The sequence below is a fragment of the Canis aureus genome, chromosome 25 (assembly GCF_053574225.1).
Source record: "Canis aureus isolate CA01 chromosome 25, VMU_Caureus_v.1.0, whole genome shotgun sequence".
In the NCBI taxonomy this organism is placed as follows: domain Eukaryota; kingdom Metazoa; phylum Chordata; class Mammalia; order Carnivora; family Canidae; genus Canis; species Canis aureus.
In genome coordinates, this window is record NC_135635.1 from 21331835 (window position 1) to 21353603 (window position 21769).

General features: G+C 35.8%; 1 protein-coding gene and 1 long non-coding RNA gene across 5 annotated transcripts in view; one reads left to right on the forward strand and one right to left on the reverse strand.

Annotated features, from left to right (window-relative positions):
- Positions 1–21769, forward strand: part of ITPR2 (inositol 1,4,5-trisphosphate receptor type 2) — a 472511-nt gene that overhangs the window by 228578 nt on the left and 222164 nt on the right. For all 4 annotated transcript variants that reach the window (XM_077870671.1, XM_077870669.1, XM_077870668.1 and 1 more), the window contains 3 exons: positions 1009–1137; positions 2324–2444; positions 17549–17739. In XM_077870671.1, the coding sequence (XP_077726797.1) occupies positions 1009–1137; positions 2324–2444; positions 17549–17739 (441 nt within the window). The remainder of the gene's footprint in view (positions 1–1008; positions 1138–2323; positions 2445–17548; positions 17740–21769) is intronic.
- Positions 4650–5702, reverse strand: LOC144297627 (uncharacterized). The gene is made up of 2 exons (XR_013364587.1): positions 5635–5702; positions 4650–5144 (listed from the first exon to the last, which is right to left on the reverse strand). It is a non-coding gene; the product is annotated as an uncharacterized LOC144297627 (long non-coding RNA).

Sequence of the window (21769 nt, forward strand, 5' to 3'; positions counted from 1 at the left end):
TACTTATTCTTTTGATTAATCACCTTACTGAAAAGAAAAAGAAATGATGCAGAAATTTGGATTGTCTGAGAACATCTGAAACATCTGGCCACCATATTTTCTCCACCATCACTGTGCGAATATTTAAACTTTGTTACTCTGCCCCAGTTTTTCAGGAGTTTCTCACACCCTGTGCTTTCCCCCTCCCACTTTCTTCTTCTTTTTATCTTCATGTTTCTTTTTATTACCCAGCTTTTTTTCATTTGTTTTTAATCATGTATCTTAGCTTTTGCAATTTGTCTACCCTGACATCCTTGGAAATTTGTGGTTTGTTTCACAAAATGACCAATTTCTGCCTCACTTAATCACATATAAAAATCAGGGCAGGAACCAGGCCTGTGTTCTTTTCTGGTCTATCCTTAGCGTGAGTATGGTCTCTTCTTGCTCAGCCCTACTCAGAAGGAAGCATGCAAAGGCACACTCCCATGCTTCCCAGAGAATCTATGGATGAAAAGGTCAAAAGTGTTGGAAAGAGCTTTATCTTCTTTTAGCTTTCTGTTTTCCTTGCCAAATATTTTCTGTTTGCATCCTCCAGTTTGGGCTAGGTATTATAAGTGAAAATATGTAGAATATCCATTAATCACATTCACCACTTTCTTAGAATGACTGTTTCTCTTTGATTTCTTCACATTGAGTGGAAGGGTGGTTTTCCAGCAAAGTCATGCTTGGAGACAGAGGGAGAAGGTTGGTGTACAAGAGTAGGGAGAAGCAGAGTAGGGACGAAGGGACTGGAGGGGAGGTCTATGAAAGAATTCTGATCCAAGGATAAAATGACAACCAATGTAAAGGAGCAGCTACACCAGAATGATGAAAATTTAATAGATTTCAGCAAAAATGTGTCTATTCAAAGCAACTTTCAAAAGCAGAAGAAATGTTACAAATAACAGTATCAGATCAATTTTTACAAGGTTTCAGTTAGAATTCAAAGATGTGATAAGATATATTGAGCTGTTCAATTTTTCTCTCCAGGTTTGCAACACAACCACAGATAGGAAACACGCAGACACCTTCTTGGAGAAGTGTGTTACAGAGTCAATAATGAATATTGTGAGCGGCTTCTTTAATTCCCCCTTTTCAGACAACAGTACCAGCCTCCAGGTAACCTAAACAAATACAGGAGCATTCTGACACAGAATTTATTTTACCATATTTGCATAAGAAAAGACTTTAATCTGGTCAGGAAGTCATTTCCTACACTTCTGGAGGTCACTTTTCTCTCATATTATTGATGTTTTATCCATTTCTGAGTTTACCAAGCTTTATTTTTAAGAAGCCTCATCTTCAAATTGAATTATTCCTGTTCTTCCTCCAAGCGTAATAGAAACATTCATGTCAGTACTTTGGCTGTTTGCCAAGTGTTGCAATAAATGATTCTTTAAATGGATAGGCATTTTGACTCAGTAAATTGACTTTAGTAATTTATCCTGAAAGAATTAGCAGGAATTTACATACTGAAATTTTCATTCAAGTATTTATAATACTTACAAATTGACATCAACCTTAAATGACCACAAATAGGGGAATAGTTAAATAATGGTGTATCTGTCAGATGGCTTGTTACATAGCAAATGGAAATCATGTTTTAAAAGAAATATTTATGACTAAGGATGATGATTATGAAGTAATATTATGTGAAACAGTCCCTAGAATTGTATTATAGTATCATCCAACTCTGCATGTGTAAAGAATATATGTGCATATATACACAGAAAAACTCAGGAAGTAAATATCTTCAAAATGTTGATACTGATCATCTCTACATGGTAGGGTTATTGGTGATTTTCATCTCTGTGGGCCCCAAAAATTCTATAGTAATTTTGTATTATTTTTATAAAAAATATCATTTTTGATTATATTTTCTTTACAGAAAACTTTTGAACTATTAGAACCATATGAAATTGTTTTTAGATGTCAAAATTGTTGTCTCCTGTCTTTGCTTATTATATGAAACAAAAATATACAATCAATCAAACAAACTCAGAACATTGCTCTATTTATATTTGGAAATAAACTAGAGATTATTAAAAAAATATACTTAAATTCATGTGTTTGGCTTCAAGAAATGCCAAATTTTTTCTGATTAACAATATAATTAAAATGCAAGTAATCGATTTTCTATTGCATTTGACATGGTGCTTGTCATGAATGGGTACATAATAAATATTTGTTAAATGAGATATTCTGTAAATGGCACTGATGAGCCTATTTTGAAGAGCCTTTTTGATAATGCATAGATGCCATGTTAGGAGCTAGGCCTATTTGCATACTTTCTTTTTGTTTTCAGACACATCAGCCAGTTTTTATTCAGTTGCTGCAATCTGCCTTCAGAATTTACAATTGCACCTGGCCAAATCCAGCACAGAAATCCTCCGTGGAGTCTTGTATCAGAACTTTGGCTGAAGTGGGTAAGTCAGAATGTCGAGTTTTACTTACTTTTACATTTTGTTAAAGAAATCAGACTTTTGGCTAGTAGCCAAAACAAGCAGCTTCCCAGTTTACAACTTAATAAAGGTATGGTTTCTCTAAAGCTGAAGAGGTTTAGAACTTCAGTTCAGAACTGAAGAGCAAACAGTTCTGAACATTGCTTACTTTTGGGGAAGGGAATATAATTATTGTATTTCTTTTTTCAAATTTTAAAAATTTATTTATTGAGTTTTAATTGTATTTCTAATCTTAATATTGTATATAACACTAACATAGCTTGGTAAGATTTTACAGGAATGAGTTTAGTTTAATTGTTATCTCAGATTTCATTATGGAATTGTCTGTTAAGTAGCCTGACATACTAATACCTTCATAGGGCAGTGGGACCTTTTGAGGGTTTTTTTAGTTTTGTAATTTGGCCTGAAATCCATTAGTATTAACTAAGGGCCTGTTGTATACAGAAGCCTTCAGAAATTACAAATGAAATGGAAGGCAAGGGGATGATTATAGCTAAGTGAAAGTTAGTAGATTTTAGAGGGAGTTTCTCATAAATTCCTCTTCCCTCCCCTCCCTCCCTCCCCCCTTCCTTCCTTCCTTCCTTCCTTCCTTCCTTCCTTCCTTCCTTCCTTCCTTCCTTCCTTCCTTTCTCCTTGCTTCCTTGCTTCCTAATTAATTAGGGCTGTTCTCCAGATGGCGGAGGGGAGCAGGAGAAAGAAATACTGGACTTAAAAAACAAACAAACAGATGTGCCTGACCACTTTCTCAACTAATGCAGCCCTGGGAAGGGCAGCTTATAGTGTCTGTCATCACCATTAACATTTATTGAGCACTCACCATGTGCATTGCTAAGGAATTTACTTGATTTGTTTCATTTAATACTTGGATAGGTTCTCTGGTAATTTACATTGTACAGTTGAGAAAAACAGAATTATCCAGATTAGGTAACTTGGCTAGGGTTATAGTATATGCTCAGTAAATATTCGATAAATGAATCAATGATTTAACTAATTAATGACCATGTAAAATTGTTTTGTCTTTCTCCCATCTGCAGTTTGACCTAAGTGACTATATAGTAACAAGATTTAATGACTGCTCAAGTTTAATTTGAACAAGTAACAAACTTAAGATAACCTAAGGGATCCATTTAAAAATTTTATTTTTACTTTTTTTTCAACTTAAAAATTTTAGAAGTAAGAAACTTAAGGGAGTTCATCTCAGTGATTAATTATAAATAAGTATCAAACTTGACAGATTTTCTGTATACCAAAAAGAAACAGAGACTACACTGTGTAAAACACATTATTCACAATTGCAACAAAAATATCAAATACTTAGAAGAACAGTTAACAAAAAACATCAGAGAATAATAGTATAAAACTTTTTTGAGGGCTATAAAAATGTTTAGTAAATGAAGAGCTTTACTATTATTGGATTAAAAAAATTACTTTTGTGAGGATGCTGGCTCTCCTCAAATAACTGATAAGTTTAATGCTTCAACAGTCTGTGGACTCTCCACACACATCCTCTCTCCTCACAGCCCACTTGGCCTTAGGTACTACATGTGGGGTCAGACACTGCAAGGATGTGTCACCTGGGAGTGTGGTCTCTGACACTCCTCTATGAAGGCACCCTCCTTATCTCCTGTAGGTTCCAACAGTCTACCTCAGGCTGCTGAGGGACCTTCTTTCCACGGGGGGTGGCCTCTGACTGTGCTGGATCACTCCTTCACATGCATACCCGCATCACCTTTGTTACCCTGTACCAGGCTGTCCCCGCACCCCATCAAGTTCTGATTCTCCACCCTGTGCAGCCTCCACTGCACAGGTACCTTCCACTTCTTTTTGGATTCAGAAGCTCTGGGTCACTTCATCTCTCTGTGCACTTCTTCCCCAGTGCTGACACCTACCTTTGCTCTGCTCCTCCTATAGATTTTAGGATTAAACCCTTCAAGAAGGGAAGGGAAGAAATAAAGAGGCCACAATAGGTATTGTGTCAAAAATAAAGAACACAAAAGAGAAGCTCATTCTTACTTTAAAAAGATCCACATAACAAAATGTCCAGATGGATATAAATAAAATATTAACATTGATTATCTCTGAGCAGTGAAATTATAGGTGAATCTGGTTGTGTCATTCATGCTTTAGTGTAACCTCTGAGTTTTTAATAATATACTTTTCAAGCTATAATGAAACAGTACTAAAAGCATTTTTATTTGGATGAAATCATCTGTGGAATATACTAACCATTAAAAGATAAAATCCAAAGGAAAAGCAAAGAAATAAGCTGATGTTATTTCTTTTTTCTACATAGGAGTACATTGTCTTTGCTGCCAAGTATATTTCTATATTTTACATTTTAAGGCAGCCTCCCCTCGTCTTCCTTCTTTTTCTCTCTATCCTCCGCCTCTTCCACCTCCTTCTTTTTCTTCTTGTCCATCTTGTCCTCCCCCTCTTTCTCTCTCAGTATTTATTTAGCAAATGCAGTGGTGGTGGTGGTGGGGTGGGGGGGACACCAGTTGGCCCTACATAGAACATAGAAGGCATACTGCTCATAACACTTAAAAATTGAGATGAAGAACGTTAAGCCATAGAGGAGACCCCACGCTGTGCCTCCCATCTCAGTTCCCACTCCAGTGGTTTCTTGTGAAGTCAGACCAGTTCTTGCACAGCAGGATGGCTGAGCTTTGGGGATTTAAAATAGTCGTCAATTTATAAAACATTTTCTAAATAAATAAATAAATAAATAAATAAATAAATAAAGTCAGCAATACTCTCAGTCTCAAGATAACCTTTTATTTCTGTTACAGGATTTAATTTTCTACCAAACTTCTGCTGGCCCAAACCTCATGAATTAGCAGGATATTTTAGTGACTTTTTGTATGCTTTAAAGAACATGTGTGGGGCAGCCCAGGTGGCTCAGCGGTTTAGGGCTGCCTTCAGCCCAGGGCCTGATACTGGAGACCTGGGATCAAGTCCCACGTCGGGCTCCCTGCATAAACCTGCTTCTCCCTCTGCCTGTGTCTCTGCTCTCTCTCTCTCTCTCATGAATCAATAAATAAAATCTTAAAAAAAAGAAGAATATGTGTGATAGGGAGTCAAAAATTAATTATATCTAAGCCTGTAACCGAGGTAGGTTTGGAAGAGCGAGGCTTTGGTGTAAAATCTGTTTTACCTTTGTGAGAAGGCCCATTTTCTTTCTCTTCCTGGTTTATTCTTTCCACTTGGAGCAGTTAGGAAGCTCTAGAAATTCTATTCCCATGATCCCCTTGCATGTGTACCTCTCCTTCCTTCTCCTCCATAAAGGACTTCCTTCCTGGACCACTGGAGGAATTATTCAGTGTTCTCTCCTTGTGTCTTTCATCACCTAAAGAAATGTGCCGCCAGAGTAATCTTCTTGAAGTGAAGTTTTCTCTGTTGGTTTAAAAACATCAACAACGGAGTCCCCAGCCTCCAGTACTATCCCTTTGTCTAACAAACTGAGGACAGACTTCTTGTCACATTCATGGCCTTTACAGCACAGCCCTGCCTCACCTCTTTGACCTCCTTGCTCTCTGATTCCCCACACCTGTGTGACAATGGACCAATCTTATGCCCCATGCCTTGCTCGTGCTGTAACTTACTTTCTCAATCTCTGTTTCCTTCTTTCTCATTCTCTTTTTTCTTTTTCTTTCTCACACCAGTTTCCACCATTGCTAACTGTCATCACCTTTCCTATTATTCAAAAATTTTTATTCAAATTCCTCTATGAAAGCCATTCTTAACTCTCATATCTAGAGCTGAACTTGTCCCCATTTGACCACTGACACTTTTCCTATGGTCTTTGTTTGATCAGAGCTTATCCCATCCTAAGTCCTCATCTTATTTCCCCTATTAGACTTTGAGGGATGATGATTATGAAGTGCCAGTCACAAAGACATGAATTAAAAAAAACATTGTCTAGGATGGAGAAGGTGAAAAGCAAATCCTGCTCTGCCATAATTAGACCACATCTTCTTTTGTTTGTTCATGGATGCTATGCATAGAAAAACAGGATCAAAATGAAAGGCATTCAGAAATGAGCATCCACAATAGGAGAGTGACCTAAACCCACCTTATTGGATTGTGATTGAAAACATTTGAAATATTTAGGCAAAGGAGAGAAGTCTGAGGGAAGACAATAATCTTTCAACCTTTGAAGGTGATAATGGACTTCTTTTTATAGGAATAGGGTTATAACTAATATATGGCAGCTGCAAGGGGCAGATTTTTGTCCCACTCTAAAGAACAACTATTTTACAGTCAGTACTCTTTTAAAACCTTACTGGTCATGTTTAATTTTTCTCTTTTGTTCACTTCCATTAAAGAGCAGGTTCTATTGGCTCCACTTCCAAAATACATTTTTTTCCTTATCTTGCATGACACCCTTGTCCAAATTCACCATCATGTGACATGGGTTACAGAACCATCTTCTTACTGAACACCTACCTCCACTCCTGTTTTGCTACCATCCGTTCCCTACACAATATTTAGAATGATCTTAAAATGTACATCAAATCGTTATCACTTATCTACTGTTATTACACTTGAAATTTGTATTCCTTACCATAGCTTAGACAGCCCTCTATCATCTGAGCCTCCTCTTCTTTTTCTACCTTTCCTTCACTCTTCCTCCCCCAACTCTGCTGCTCCACCCACACTGGTCTTCCCCCTGTTTCTAATCCATACCAGATTTTTTCTCATCTTAGGACATTTATGTGGGCTGTTTCCTCTATCTGGATTCTCCCCCCACAATTGTCACATACTTAGAATAGAAGTGCTCAGTGAAATGTTCCAGAACATCCCATATACAGTGTCCCAGCCTCTTCCTGCTCCTTACCCTATCTTATTATTTTTTTTCCTCTTAGCATTTTCACTATTTGAAAGCATCTTGTCTGTTTATTTAGTTACTTTTCCATCTTGTTCTCTGCTTTTCCTCTTAGAAGATAAATTATGAAAGCAGGGACTTTGCGTTATTTACTGACTGTTAGGACCTGGAAGTGCCTGGCACTGATTACGCAGGTTAATGAGTGTTTGTTGACTGAAAATAAACCATGGGCTAGGAATATTGCAAATAGTGAAGTTTAGGCTTAAGTAACTCATCCAACTAATAAGTAGTTGAGTTGGGGGGTATCTGGGTGGCTCAGTCTGTTAACCATCTGCCTTCAGCTCAGGTCATGATCCTGGGGTCCTGGGATCGAGCCCTGCATCGAGTGGGAAGCTTGCTTCTCCCACTCCCTCTGCCTGTCACTTTCCCTACTCATGCTTAAATAAATAAATAAGTAAAATCTTCAAAATAAAAGTAGTTGAGTTGGGTTTAAAATCCAGATTTTTCTGAGTGTGAAGTTTCTGTTGTACTGCATTACCCCAGAAGTCGTACCTTAGGAAGCCCTAACATATAAAGTAGAACTTGGCAGTTTGGTTCGCTGAGTAGGAATTTATCTGAATTTTACAACTCCAGTGCGAAAATCATTTTTGTGTTTCAGTGACTAAGAATACAAAGAGGCTCTACCATTTAACACAATTCAAATATGTTAGAATTTATAATATTGGAGAAAACAAAGAGGATACATACTTAAGCAAAAGTCAGGAGAATACTGTTTTTTTTTTTTTAGTAATTTTTTTAAAGATTTTATTTATTTATTCATAGAGACAGAGAGAGAGAGAGAGGCAGAGACACAGGCAGAGGGAGAAGCAGGCATCATAGAGAGAGCCTGACGTGGGACTCGATCCAGGGTCTCCAGGATCATGCCCTGAGCTGCAGGCGGCGCTAAACCACTGTGCCACGGGGGCTGCCCGAGAATACTGTTTTTATAAAGGAAATGTTCAGGGCATTTATAAATTGGTAAACACATTCCTATAAATGCAAATATCTATTATAGATCTTCCTCAACTTATGATGGGTTACATCCCTACAAACCCCTCCTAACTTGAAAATATCCTAAGGTCTAAAATACATTTAATACATCTAACCTACTGAACAAAATAGCATAGCCTAGCCTGCCTTAAATGTTCTTGGGTCATTTACATTAGCCTACGGTTAGGCAAGATAATCTAACACAAAGCTTTTATTCCTTAATAAAGTGTCAAATATCTCATGTAATTTATTGAATATTGTACCAAAAGTAAAAAACAGAATGATTGTATGGATGCAAAATCCTCATGATTATGTGACTAGTCCGTGGAACTGTGGCTGCCACTGTCCAGCATCATGAGAGAGGATTCTACTGCATATCACTAGCCTGGGAAAAGATCAAAAGTCAAAACTCAAAAGTACAATTTTCTACTGAATGTGTATCACTTTTGCACCACTGTAAAGTCTAAAAATTGTGAAGTCAAACCACTCTAAATCAGGGACCTTCTGTTGAGTTAACATTTATAAAACACTTCACAATTTGTAAAGTGCTCTCAAGTACATAAGCTCAACTCATCTATCATCAAAAATTCTTAATTCTCATTGTTATTTGTACATTAGATATAAAAGGCAGTAAAAGGCAAGAGCACTTCTTTAGTCAGTGCTTACATTGCTGAGAGCAGTGAGTGTTTATTGAGTGTCAGACAGTGCGGTAAACTTTATGATGTGGACATACTTTTTACCCCATTTTACAGTGAAGATGTGAGTTCAGCAAGGTTAGGCAGCTTGTCTAAGGTCACACAGTCGGGTGGGGACAGAGCTGGGATCTTCTAAATGGATAGGCTAACAGACATTTGTGATGTTCTACTATCACAAATCAGTTTAAACAAGCCTTTCCTGTTTTATGCCTTTAAGATACAGAATACAGATCAAGATTACCATCTTGATTTAAGGTGTATATGAAATGAATGCATACAATTTTCAGAAAACTTAAAAAGAAGGTAAGGAGATAGTGAATTAAGTTAGTAGGTGTTTGAGAGGAAGTCCTCATAGAAAAAGAGCACTTCCTATCAGTTGTCTTTTTTTTCCTTAATGAATACTCCAGAAACTTTTATCAGCTACTATCAGATGTATTGAGGCCATGATCAGTTGTGCATTTATTATGTCACGTTCAGTTTTTCTGATAAAACTTCATAAGCATTTAAAATGGAAGCTGGGGCAGCCCGAGTGGCTTAGCGGTTTAGCGTCGCCTTCAGTCCAGGGCCTGATCCTGCAGACCCAGGATCGAGTCCCACATCAGGCTCCCAGTATGGAGCCTGCTTCTCCCTCTGCCTGTGTCTCTGCCTCTCTCTCTCTGTCTCTCATGAATAAATAAATAAAATCTTAAAAAGAAAGAAGCCCTAAAAATCTATAGAACTTTAAAAAAAATAAAATGGAAGCTGTGATCAATTGTGAATGTACCATGTGTATCATGTTCGGTTTATCCAAACAAACTTCCTAAGCTTCTAAAAGCTGAGATGCTTTTGAAGATTGTATCTGCAGAAATTACCAATCATTAACCTCCATTGCTACACTTTCTTCCAATTTATGTCAAATTTGAAATTGGTAGGAAGATACAGGGTCTTAAGTGATAATAAATGTGAATTCCCAGGCAATGTCATCAGCTGCAAGGGTGCCTAACTGGAATGTAAGGCATACACATGTCTATCATTCTCTACCCTCAATAACGTAAAGTAAGGCTGGTTTGGGAACAAGTCAGGATGGGGACCTCTGGAATAGATGCACGCCATGGTGTTCACTGAGATTTGAGAAATGTTAGGGCCATTAAGGCCATGTCTTCAATGCTCTTGGTCAGTTCCTGTTCCTCAGTTTACTCTTGTATATAAAACACAATAACACATGTTAGAAGTAATTTGAGAAAAAGAATCCAAAAATTACTCCCATATTATTTCACTTAAAAAAGAATTTTGCTCCATGTGTTTCATAATCTTCAAATGATTTGGGGGGATTAATGTTGGGTACTTTGTTGGCAACAGAATCTTTTTTCCAAATGGAAATTCTGTAAAATATCTTCTACAAATGGTTTGAATAATGAACATCAATCTTCAAGCCAATTGTTCCCAAAAAATTTGAACATGTAGAAAATAGTAACCCTTTGAGGAGAGAAATTCAGTGTCTATTAAACAACCAAATCTATTTTTAATCTACCTAGGGTGTTACAGTTGATTGTATGGTGAGTTTGAAATAAAGCACCCCTGTAACTCTAGTTTTTAAAAACATTATTCCTTTTTAAAAGTTAAATCTGAATAAGCTACAAGATAGGACAAAATCCTATAATATTTTTCATGTATTCATTGATTCATTTGATTTATAATGATCCTTGTTTTCTGAAACATACTATTTTAATTGTTTGGCAAATAAAATCTCAAACTGTATTTCCTGCCCTCAATAAATTTCTAGTACATTGGGAGTAAATATAACAGGTACAGAAATCACAGAGCAGAATAAGTGTCTTAACTAAGCAACACTAAATACCTTATCTGTTATAGTATTAGAGCCTGAGGTAGTGCCTAAAGCTCAGTAGATACTCAATAAATACTTATTGCATGAATAAAATAAATGGATGAATACAAATAAATGAGTCAATATCCTACTCTTATCATTGACTGCATAGTATCTTATTGTGCCTATATTCTAAATTATTTAACCCTATTGGCTAGATATTTATGTTGTATCTAATCATTTCATATATGAGGGAGAATAAGGTAAATACCTATGAGTAGAATTTCTGGGTATTTAAATTTTGACAGGCACTGCCCTGTGTAGAGATAATTTAATTTACATGTCACCAGTGATGTAGGAGAGCATTTTCCCCCTTGATAACATGTCATTATCAAATTCTTAGATCTTTGCCAATCATATCGTTATCGATAATATCCTTATAAATATAGTCATAGAAAATATCATTATAAATAAAAGTATTGTCATATATGTTTCTCTTTTAATTAGTGGAGAAAAAAATCTATCCATATTATTGAGTCAGTGGTATTTCCTTTTCTGTGGCTTGTCACTTCTTATACTTTGCTTACTTTTTCTAAAGTTTTTTTTTTTTTTCTTAACAGTTTCTTAATCATTATAACCCCTTCTTTATTAAGGAAATATGCTCTTTGCCCATAAGTAACAATTTAAAAAAGCTTTTTTCATTTGTCATTTGGATTTTTATTTTATTTTTTGGGTGTACAAAAATTTATTTTCTATTAGGTTTACAGATTTTCTTTCATCTTCATGATGGCCTTGATCAGTCTGAGATGTTTTTTAAATTCCCATTGAGAATTTTCATGGTTTTAGTTTGTTTGTGTATTTGGTGGGGCTGTGTACAATTTTGAGCTATCTGGAATATATTTAGTTATAAGGTAGAAGGTATGGAATCAGCTTTATTTTTTCCAGATGACTGTTCAGGTGTGCCAATACTAGTTATTGCATAACCCATAAAATTATAGTCTTTATTCAATTTGGGGATTAAGTGAGTATACTTTGAGTGCCAAACAGGAAAGATGCATTTCATATCTTTAATGTTCTTTGCATTTAACAACACTAGTGCTTCGGTAGAGACTTATTTCGTATATCGTGACATGGTACAGAAAAAGACACCACTGCCCACTCCACTACACCTTCCTTGTGCACCAACTGTTCTGGTTCCTGTGGGCCTGTCCCGTAGGGCTTGACAACCAAGCAGGTGTTCTAATTACTGCTGATACTTGCTGTTGCCCTTCCCCCTACCTGTCAGTTTATCTATCTAAGCATTTTTTTCCATGGCACCTATCACTGCAATATGTGTCTTCTCAGAGATTTTGTTCTGGCAGATACCATCAGTGATTTTGTCTAATTAAAAAATTTCACATAATGTGCAATATTTAATGAATAATAATTAGAAATAGATTTCGATTACATCTGAAAATCACTACAAAGACTAGTCATATCCAGAGAATCTTCAGGATTTATAAGCCTAATTAGTAGCTTAGCCGAATCATCAAAATACCTGTGAATAAAGATAGCTCATTTTAGAGAACTAGCTATCTCTAGGCAGAGCTCCACAAAAGATAAATGCATTAATAACAGCCCATCCTTTCTACTATTAGTTTCTAGAAGAACTCCATATACTTACTCTGTGACAAAACATCCTTAGCAAGATAGTATCCCAATTGCATTCTAATTTAGAAGAGAAATAAGAACATTTCTTTTTTACATTTTAAACTTTAACGGGACTCTTTCCATTAAAGCACACAGTTGAAGTTAATGTTACAGGCCAGAAGAATGACTGCTGTAGTAAATTCATTAGTTCTTTCTTAATGAGAGAGGGGGGACAGGGAATAGCCAGTAATTCCCAAAATACATTCTAGTTCACATTTCAATATACTGTACTATTTGTACCAGAATTTTCCTAATTTAATAAAAGCAAGCTAAGTTTGAATTATATTTTTGTTTGCATTTGAAAAATATTCTAGTTATTGTTTTATAAGTGACATCATGAATTAGTTCTTTTCCTAGTCACAATTTTCTTTTCTGCTTTAATTTTTAAATAATATATGGAAAGCTAATTAGCATTGTCAGTTTTGCTTTTGAATTAATATTTATAATATTTTGACAGTGCAGAGAATATATTTCAAGCCATACTTTTAAAGGGATTAATATTTTTATAATTTCTTGAAAATTTTTCATCGTTTTTTCCATAGCTTACTTATTTTAACTCAAATTCTCTTTTCCCCAATTGCATAGTTAATTTTCTTTTATTACTTAGAAATTGTGATTTAGCTCTTGGCTAGAGCTTACCTTAGGCAGGAGAAAGTAAAGAGCTTTTCTTTTATTCAGTTCAATTGTAATGCACAATTTGTGCTAGGACTAGGACAGGAGACTAGAAAATACCCAATTAATGTAGTACAATTTGGGGAAAGCAAACAAACAAATGAAAAACCCTTTCGACAAAGTTTGGGATAGCTAATTCTCCTGAGCCTCGTCTGTCCGTGCTGTTGGCCATAGTGGAGTAGTGGCAACAACATCGGGGGTGGGTGTGTTTCTCCTGAGATCACTAATTAGAAGCTTGCACTGCTGAGAACAGCAGAGGTGCTGCCATTGGACTGCCTCTCCACTGGTGTCATTAGAAAAATATTCATTGAGTACTTTGCGTAAGTTCTATTGATAGCAACAACGCTTGCTTGATGGTCAGTTGTATCTCATGTACCTGATTCCTAAAGGGGAGATAAATCCCAATTCCCTCCTCTATATTTGAAATGTTGGTGTAAACTTCATTATAATATATTTTGACGAACATTGAAGTTTATAAGTTTTTGTTTTTTCTTTGCTTAGAAAATAACATATAACAGCATTGTCTTCTGTTTAACTTTCGAATGTTCAGAGCAAGCCCAGCCTATGTGTGAAGCAGCCAGAAAGGGAGGAAAGTCTCGCCAGGATTTGATCGTGGTGCAGGATTGAGTATTTATAAAAATATGTGCATCTTGGCAGTGCTCAGGCCGTCTGTCCTTCAGATGGAACAGGAGTGCCGTTGCTCTGCTGTGTGTAATGGACATAAATGGAGACAACGTATGCTTTGGAAAAGGGACATTTACAATGACTATGGGAAACCATTCACTAGGGAAATCTGGTCGGTGGTGCAGTTGATTCTTTAGGGTTACCTTAGAGCAAAATTTATTATTTCCTTAAATTTCAGCTAGAGCTCTTATTTAAATTGGTACCTTCTTGTGTTGGTAGCTAAAATTACCTGTTTTCAAAGAAGTTTTAAAGTATCTTTCAACTTCAGAGAATTTTCACCAGTAGAACTTGTACTGCCTACTGTTGTTTTCCTTTTATTATATGAAGCAAGACCATTCTCTCTTTCTTTTCGTTTCATTCATTAAAAAAGTCTTCCAGAGACTATCATGATTTCTATATCATATCCTTATATCTCTGTCTCTTGATTTAATAGCTGTAAATAATATCTATATCTCCATGCTGAAAGATAAGGAATATAACATTGCCTTCATTTTGACCTCTTCTCTCCCACTCTGTGTTCTAATTACTGCTTAGATGATTGGTTTTATGTTGTTATGATTTCTGAAATTTGTATTCTATTTGGAAATACAATGAAATCTTTTATAGGATGATACAATTTAAAAATCAGTGATCAGAGCTTACAATACTCTGATACATAAATGTTTTCTTCACTCTATAGCAATTAGAGACAAAGATGTTGTGTGATGATATTGAGACTTTACCAACTGGGAGAAAATTTCCTAACCATTAGTATCTAATGGATCTTCCTTCACTTGTGTCTTGCGTTTTCTTCTTCAGGTTCATACTCAGTTGCCATGATTTCTTGTATTCACTTTGACATTTTCTTGGATTCCTTTCTCCCTTTTGTTGAGTGATTTTCATGGTGGGTTTAGAGAAAAAATTCTGAGACTCACATGTTCTGACATGTTTTTAATTCAGATATCACTTTTGATTTTCAATTTAGATGGATATAAACTCCTAGTTTCAAAATTTGTTGCCATTAGCTTTTAAAAATATTATTCTGTTGTTTCTAGCATACAATACTGATGGTGAGAAGTTTGGTGTTGCCAATCTCTTTTCTATAGAAATCCTCTTTTTTCTCTGGAAGTTCCTGCATTTTTTCTTGGCTGTTGGCATTTAAATTAGTTTTGTCGGGCAACCATAACAGATTTCCAGAAGTAGGTGGCTTACAATAATAGAAATTTCACAATTTTGGAGGCTAGAAGTCTGAAATCGAGGTGTCAGTGGCGACATACTGAGACCTCATGCCTTTTTCTTCAATTCCATTGTTTGCTGCCAGTCCTTGGCATTCCTTGCCTTGAAGCTACATAAATCCTATCTCTCCTTTGATCTTCACATGGCATTCTTCTCCCTGTGTGTCTGTTTCTGTTACCTCTTTCTTATAAGAACACCAGTTGAATTGGATGAGGGCCCACCCTAATTTAGTATGACCTTGTCTTAACATGAATACATTTACTAAGACCCTATTTCCAAATAAGGTCACATTCACAGGCACCTATGATTTAGACTTGAACATATATATTTGGGTAGCACAATCAACCCATGATAGCAGTGTCAGTTTTTACCAGAATATGGTCAATATACTTATTTAATCCTGACAAACACACAGTGGGCCTTTTCAGTTTGAAGACCTGCATCTTTCTTCAGATCAAGCAATTGTCATTTATTATTTTCTTAATAATTTCTTCCCTTCTATTGTCTCTGATATTTCTTCCTGAAACTTATATATTTTAGATATGTGACTTTCTGAATGACTCTTTCTATTTCATATTCTCTGTTTTATTATCCCTTTTGATCTTTTATGCTTTATGTTCTAGAAGATTCTTTGACTTTCCCAGATTATCAACTTGGTCTTTATTCTTATCCTTTTCTTTTTCAGCCATTTTGAAATGTTTATTTGTGCAATTATATTTTAATTTCCAAGATTTCTATTGCTGATTTTCTAGTAGTATATACCCACATTTTCTGAAGACAGTAATCAGAATTATTTAAATATTTTTTGTTCTTTCCTGAATCATTTCTGTTTTCACTGGACCAGTTATTCTTAATGCTCTTAGTTTTCTCTATGATTCTTGGTGGTGTGATCTTGGTTATAAAGGCTTGTACTGACTGTATGGGATCCACTGCAGTTTTGAGGTTCTGTTTCTCTGCTAGCATTCTTGTATAAATGACACATCTGGCCCAGAGTTTTGGGTAAGGGGCTGAGAAATGATATGCAGGCTTTCCTTTGGGGTGTGTGTGTGTGTGTACCTGTGTGAAGCAGAAAAACAGCTGAGAATACTAACAAGGGTTAAAATAGGAGAGCTTTGCTCAGGAGTTAGAGTCTTGTACATTTTCTCTTTTCACTGGAGCTGCCTCTTCTCTCTCCCTTATTCTACTCCTTATTTGATGAAGATCTTTGGAGTTACTTCAAGCTTCTCTGTCAAGTCCTGACACCTTCATTTGGCATTATCTCCAGGCAGGAATTTCATTTTCATGAGAGGACGTTTCTGTAGTTTCCTAACTTTATCCTCTAGGTAAAAACTGCTGTTGCTAACTGCTCTGTTTATGCTAGTCAGAGGGAGGAGGACCTTAACTTCCCCAGTGATGTACATGCTGGTCTTTAAAGAGTTGCCCAGATAACTCCCCTATTATCACTCTTGGTGTTGGTTGACTCTGTTCTGAGGAAGACCTGTTATCATTCTTATCTCTTGTAGAGCAGTGTATGATCCTCGTCCTTCTCTGATGGACTCATCCTATCTTCATTCTGCTTACAAAAATGCTTTAACATTTCTGTTTTTCTTATGGGAGGCATTCTCATTTTTCCAGTACTGTGATAGAAGTCTGATGAAATAAAACCTTAAGGAATATAAAAAATCTGCAATTGAAGAGGGCACACATTGTTCATAGGAGTCCTTCTTCCCCAGATTCACTGAAATGTCTATTTTATAGCTGTTTTACTACCTGAGATTTTGTGTGTGCACACATGTGTGTGCATACATGCATGCACATCAATTATACTAATGAACAGACTGGCAGGATTTTATCATGTGTTTTCTGTCTGCATTCTTATTTTCCTTGGCAGCTGGGAAAGTACACGTTTGCATGGTTGTTTTACACTGTTTTTCTATATTGATGCTGTGTGAAGTGCATTTCAAACATTAATCATCAAGAAATCAAATAAGGTCTTGAATGTTTAATGAGCTCACTTTAATAATTGGCCATAAGAATTGAAATGTTTTCAAACTAAAGGCTTTTGTAGTTACAGAAAATGATTTAATGACAGAGCTTAAAGATTTGATTTTTCCCCTTTTTTTCTAGTTTTATTGAGATATAATTGACATATAAGATCATATTCATTTAGGGTGCACAACATAATAACTTAATATATTCATATGTAGCAAAATGATTGCCACAATAAATTTAATTAATGTCCATCACCTCACATAGTTAGAATTTTTTCTTGTGATGAGAACTTTTAATATTTATTCTCTTAGACAATTTCAAATACATGATACAGTTTTAAGTATAGTCATCATACTGTTAATTATATCACAGAACTTATATTTTTTCTATTTGTTCTATGTTTATAAAATTATTTCAGTAATGTGTAAGAAGCTGTAGTCAAATTAAGAGAAAAATATTTTAATTCTTTCTTTTTTTTTTTTAGCAAAGAATCGTGGGATTGCCATTCCAGTGGATTTGGACAGTCAAGTTAATACTCTTTTCCTGAAGAGCCATTCCAATATGGTGCAGAGAGCAGCCATGGGTTGGAGACTATCAGCTCGCTCTGGACCACGCTTTAAGGAAGCTCTTGGAGGGCCTGCTTGGGATTACAGAAATATTATTGAAAAGTTACAGGTACAATAAGAGCATGCGATGGCTTACTATTTTCTAAGTTATAATTTTTAATATATGTAGTAATGCAAGTAGAATATGGTTAAAAATATCAAGTTCTATTTGGGGACTAGGCTTTACTTTACAATTCCCTACCAATATTACCCTTTTTAAAAGCATGGCTTCCGTGTAAAATTTGTTATTTTTGGTTCTGTGTAAAAATAATGATATATTATTTAATATGTTTGATAGCATAGTAATGGGATTTATTTATTTGTTTGTGATGGGTTTTAATATCAAAATGATAATAATAATAAAAATGGAAAAACAAGTTACCATAAATTCTCATGTAATAAATTAAATATTCATAACTTGCTTCGGTTTATCTCTTAGTATTCTCTTCGAGTCTTTTGGTGAAAGTGGTGTAAGCACCTTTAGTCTCACATTATTTGCACAGTATCCCAATCCTGTGTTTGGCCTGGATTCTGGACCATGGAGTAAAGAGAGACATTGTATTCATCTGCTCAGGCTGCCGTCACAATACCATAGACAGGGTGGTTTAACCAATAGAAATTTATTTTATCACAGTTCTGGAGTTAGAAGCCCAAGATCAACGTGGTAGCAGGTTTGTTTTCTTGTGAATTCCCTTTCCTTGGCTTGCAGTTGGCTGCTTGGTCACTGTGTCCTCATATGGTCCTTCCTCTGTGCACATACATGTCTGTATTGTTATTCCTTCTTCTTATAGGGACACCAGTCATAATGGATTAGAGCTGCCCATATGAATTCATTTTACCTTAATTGCCTCTTTAAAGGCCCTATCTACAATTATAGTCCCATTCTGAAGTACTTCAACATATGAGTTTTGTTATGGAGACACAATTCAACCCATCAGAGAAATCTTCCCACCCACGTAATTGTAGACAATTACATGGAGTAAATTAGGGTATGGTTTGAGGAAATTGTTTGGGTTGGAGAATAGTCAAGACATGAACTGGAATAAATATTGCAAGAGGTCACATGTAGAAAAATTGGTGGAGGTTCAGAATTTTAATAGCTTAGTGTTATATGTGATTAAAAAAACAAGATAGACTCAGTGTGAAAAACTTGAAGGCTATAGGTCATTAAAAATTTGGATGAAAATGTCATTATAAATTATTAAACAGTTATTGGTGTGCAGGAAAGAATTATCAGGAAGAGACTAGAAGAGGGAAGAGTAGTTAAGAATCACTAAGTATCTGGGGTGCCTCAGTGGCTCAGTCAGTTAAGCACCTCACTCCTGATTTCGGCTCAGGTCATGATCTCAGGGTCGTAAGATTGAGCCCCATATTGGGCTCTGCATTGAATGTGGAACCTGCTTAAGATTCTCTGTCGCTTTCTCCCTCTCACCTCCCCACCTTTTCTCTCTCCCTTAAAAAAAAAAAAAAGGAAAAAGGAAAAAGGAAAAAAAAAAAGAATCACTAAATGTCTCAGCCAGGTGGCAGTATCAATGAATTGAAGAAACAGGTTACAACAGACCTGCCTTGGGTGGAGATACGAGAGGGAATGAGAGGTGTTTAAGAGAAACTGATGATTGGACACTAGGTGCTATTATTAAGATGTTTTATTGTGGGAGAGAAGGAGAGAATACAGTAGAAGGAAGTTGGCCATGGTCATTCATAATATGCTGAATCACATTAACAGGCTATTAAATTTATTGAAAGTTAAGTCTATATTTGGAGATATTCGTTGGAGCAGGGACAGCAGATGGTGTCACTAAAAGGAAGAATATAGTGTAAGAAAAACAAAGAACATCTTGTAAGAGGTCAGGAGTGACAGAATGGCTAAATTAGAGAGACAAAAGGCAGAGTCAGAAAGAAGAGGAGTCAAGTTTATGAGAGCAAAAAAAATAGAACATTTCAGAGGAGAGATGGATAGGAGTGTTAGCCAGTATAGAAAGGGGATGCCTTGGTACACATCCTTTGGTACACTCATTGGCATTCATTCAGTAAATACGTATTTGGTTAAAACTCAGTATCAGTCACTGTGTGCTAGAGATGGAGCCGTGATCTCTGTGTTCCCATGGGGCACACATTCTCACCCATTATAGATGAATGAATAATGTTAGATTATTAAAATTGCTATGAATAAAATAAAGCACAGTAACAACATGGTGAAGAAATACTGGGAGAAGAATCTTATAGTAAGGAATTCTTCTCTGTTGAGGTGACATTTGAGCTGAGAACTAAATGAGGAAGAGGAATAATCTGTTCAAAGATTTGAGAACAGATTTTTATTGGGAGGGAATAATAAATGCAAAGGTACTTAGGCAGGAATGAAGTCAGTGGATTTGAGGAGCCAAAAGAAGCCCACTGGGGTAGAAGTTTAGTGAGCAAAGGAGGAAAGGATTATGAAATTAGGGGCCAAACCATGTAGAGACTTGCACGGTAAGGCATTTGGATTTTATTCTAAGTGAGACGGCAAATCATTGTAGATTTTCAGTAGAGGATAAGAATGACATGGTTTACTTTTTAAAAGGTCACTGGATTTTGAGTGATGTATGGATTATATGGTCCACACATAGAAGCAGTGACTCTCTTGTATTAATTCAGGCAAAAGATGATGGCAGCTTGGCTTAAGGAGGTAGAGATAAGAATGAAGAGAAGTAGATGAATTTTAGATAGATTTGGTTGCAGGGCCAACAGGACTTGGTAGATGGGTGGATGAGTTGTGGGGTATTGGAGAAAAAGATATGATATGATTGAATTATCTCTAAGATAGGGAAGAATAGGAGAATTATATTTAGGAATTCTGTGTGTGGGATTTTTAAGTTTGAGTTGCCTATTTAGATATACTCGTGAGCATGTCAAACAGGCAGTTGGATTTTTTAGTCTAGAGTGGTTTGGAAAGATGTCTATGCAGGAAATATAAATGTGGAATGTTCTAGCATATAAATGATATTAAAACCATGGACTTGGATGAGATTTCTCATAAGAAAGGATCAGGAACTACTGGGAGTTGGTGAAGAAATGGTCAGGACATAGGTGGAAAATAGAGAAAGTGTGATGTCACAGAAGCCAAGAGCAAAAAGGTTTTGACAGCACAGAAACAGGTGTGTAAAATCCTTAGCAGTGGTTGGGTAAGACGAGCACAGCAAAGTAACCACTGGATTTGTTAATAGGGAGATGATTGCAACTAACTGGTACTCAACAGTAATGATTACATTCATAAGGAATAATATGTGGCCGGTATGTGTTAGAGGCTATTCTGTGTACTTCTCTTTAATCCTCACAGCAAACTCATGTGATTGTGAGGATCATTATCCTGACTTTTCACATGGAGAACTAACAAGTTAGAGAGATTACATAATTGGCCTATGATCAAAATAAAAACTGAAGACAGAATTCACACCATAGGAGCCTGAACACAATTTGTTTAGTAAATGAAATGAAGAGAGGTAAACTGAAAGATAGGCATATTTTAGCAGCATTTTATTAAATATGACCACATTTGATAAACATATTCTCTCACCACATTATATAATATCTAGTTTCCAACTTGTGTTATTGCCTTCCCGGTAGTTTCTTTTAGCTGTCATCAGAAATTTCTCAGAAAGCTTATTAGAATAGTTGAAGTAGAAATGATCACTTTTGTTAAAAAGGGAAGAAAGAGTAAACAAGAGTTAACTCCTGAAATCTAGCCATAAGAGATCAAGAGAGATCTATGATGTTCTACCTGAAAGTAACAATAAGTGATTGGCAATCAGTTTTCTGCTGATCAAAATATATCACAGGTACGGCTGAATAAAATATTGCTTTATGTGAGAAGGTTTTTTTATGTCTTTTAACATAGTTATTTTAAAAACAAAAAAGGGATGCTTTAGTCATTACATTAAAGAATGCTCAGTAAATTGTCATTGCCCACAGATCGTTTTGGAAACATGTCAGTGAGAATACTTTCAGCTATAATTAACACAATTTTAACTATAAGTGGCTTAAACAATAAAAAACATATCATTGCACATAGCAAGGAATCTGCAGTTGGGGCTCTTTTCACATTGGTTAATAGCTCAACAGAT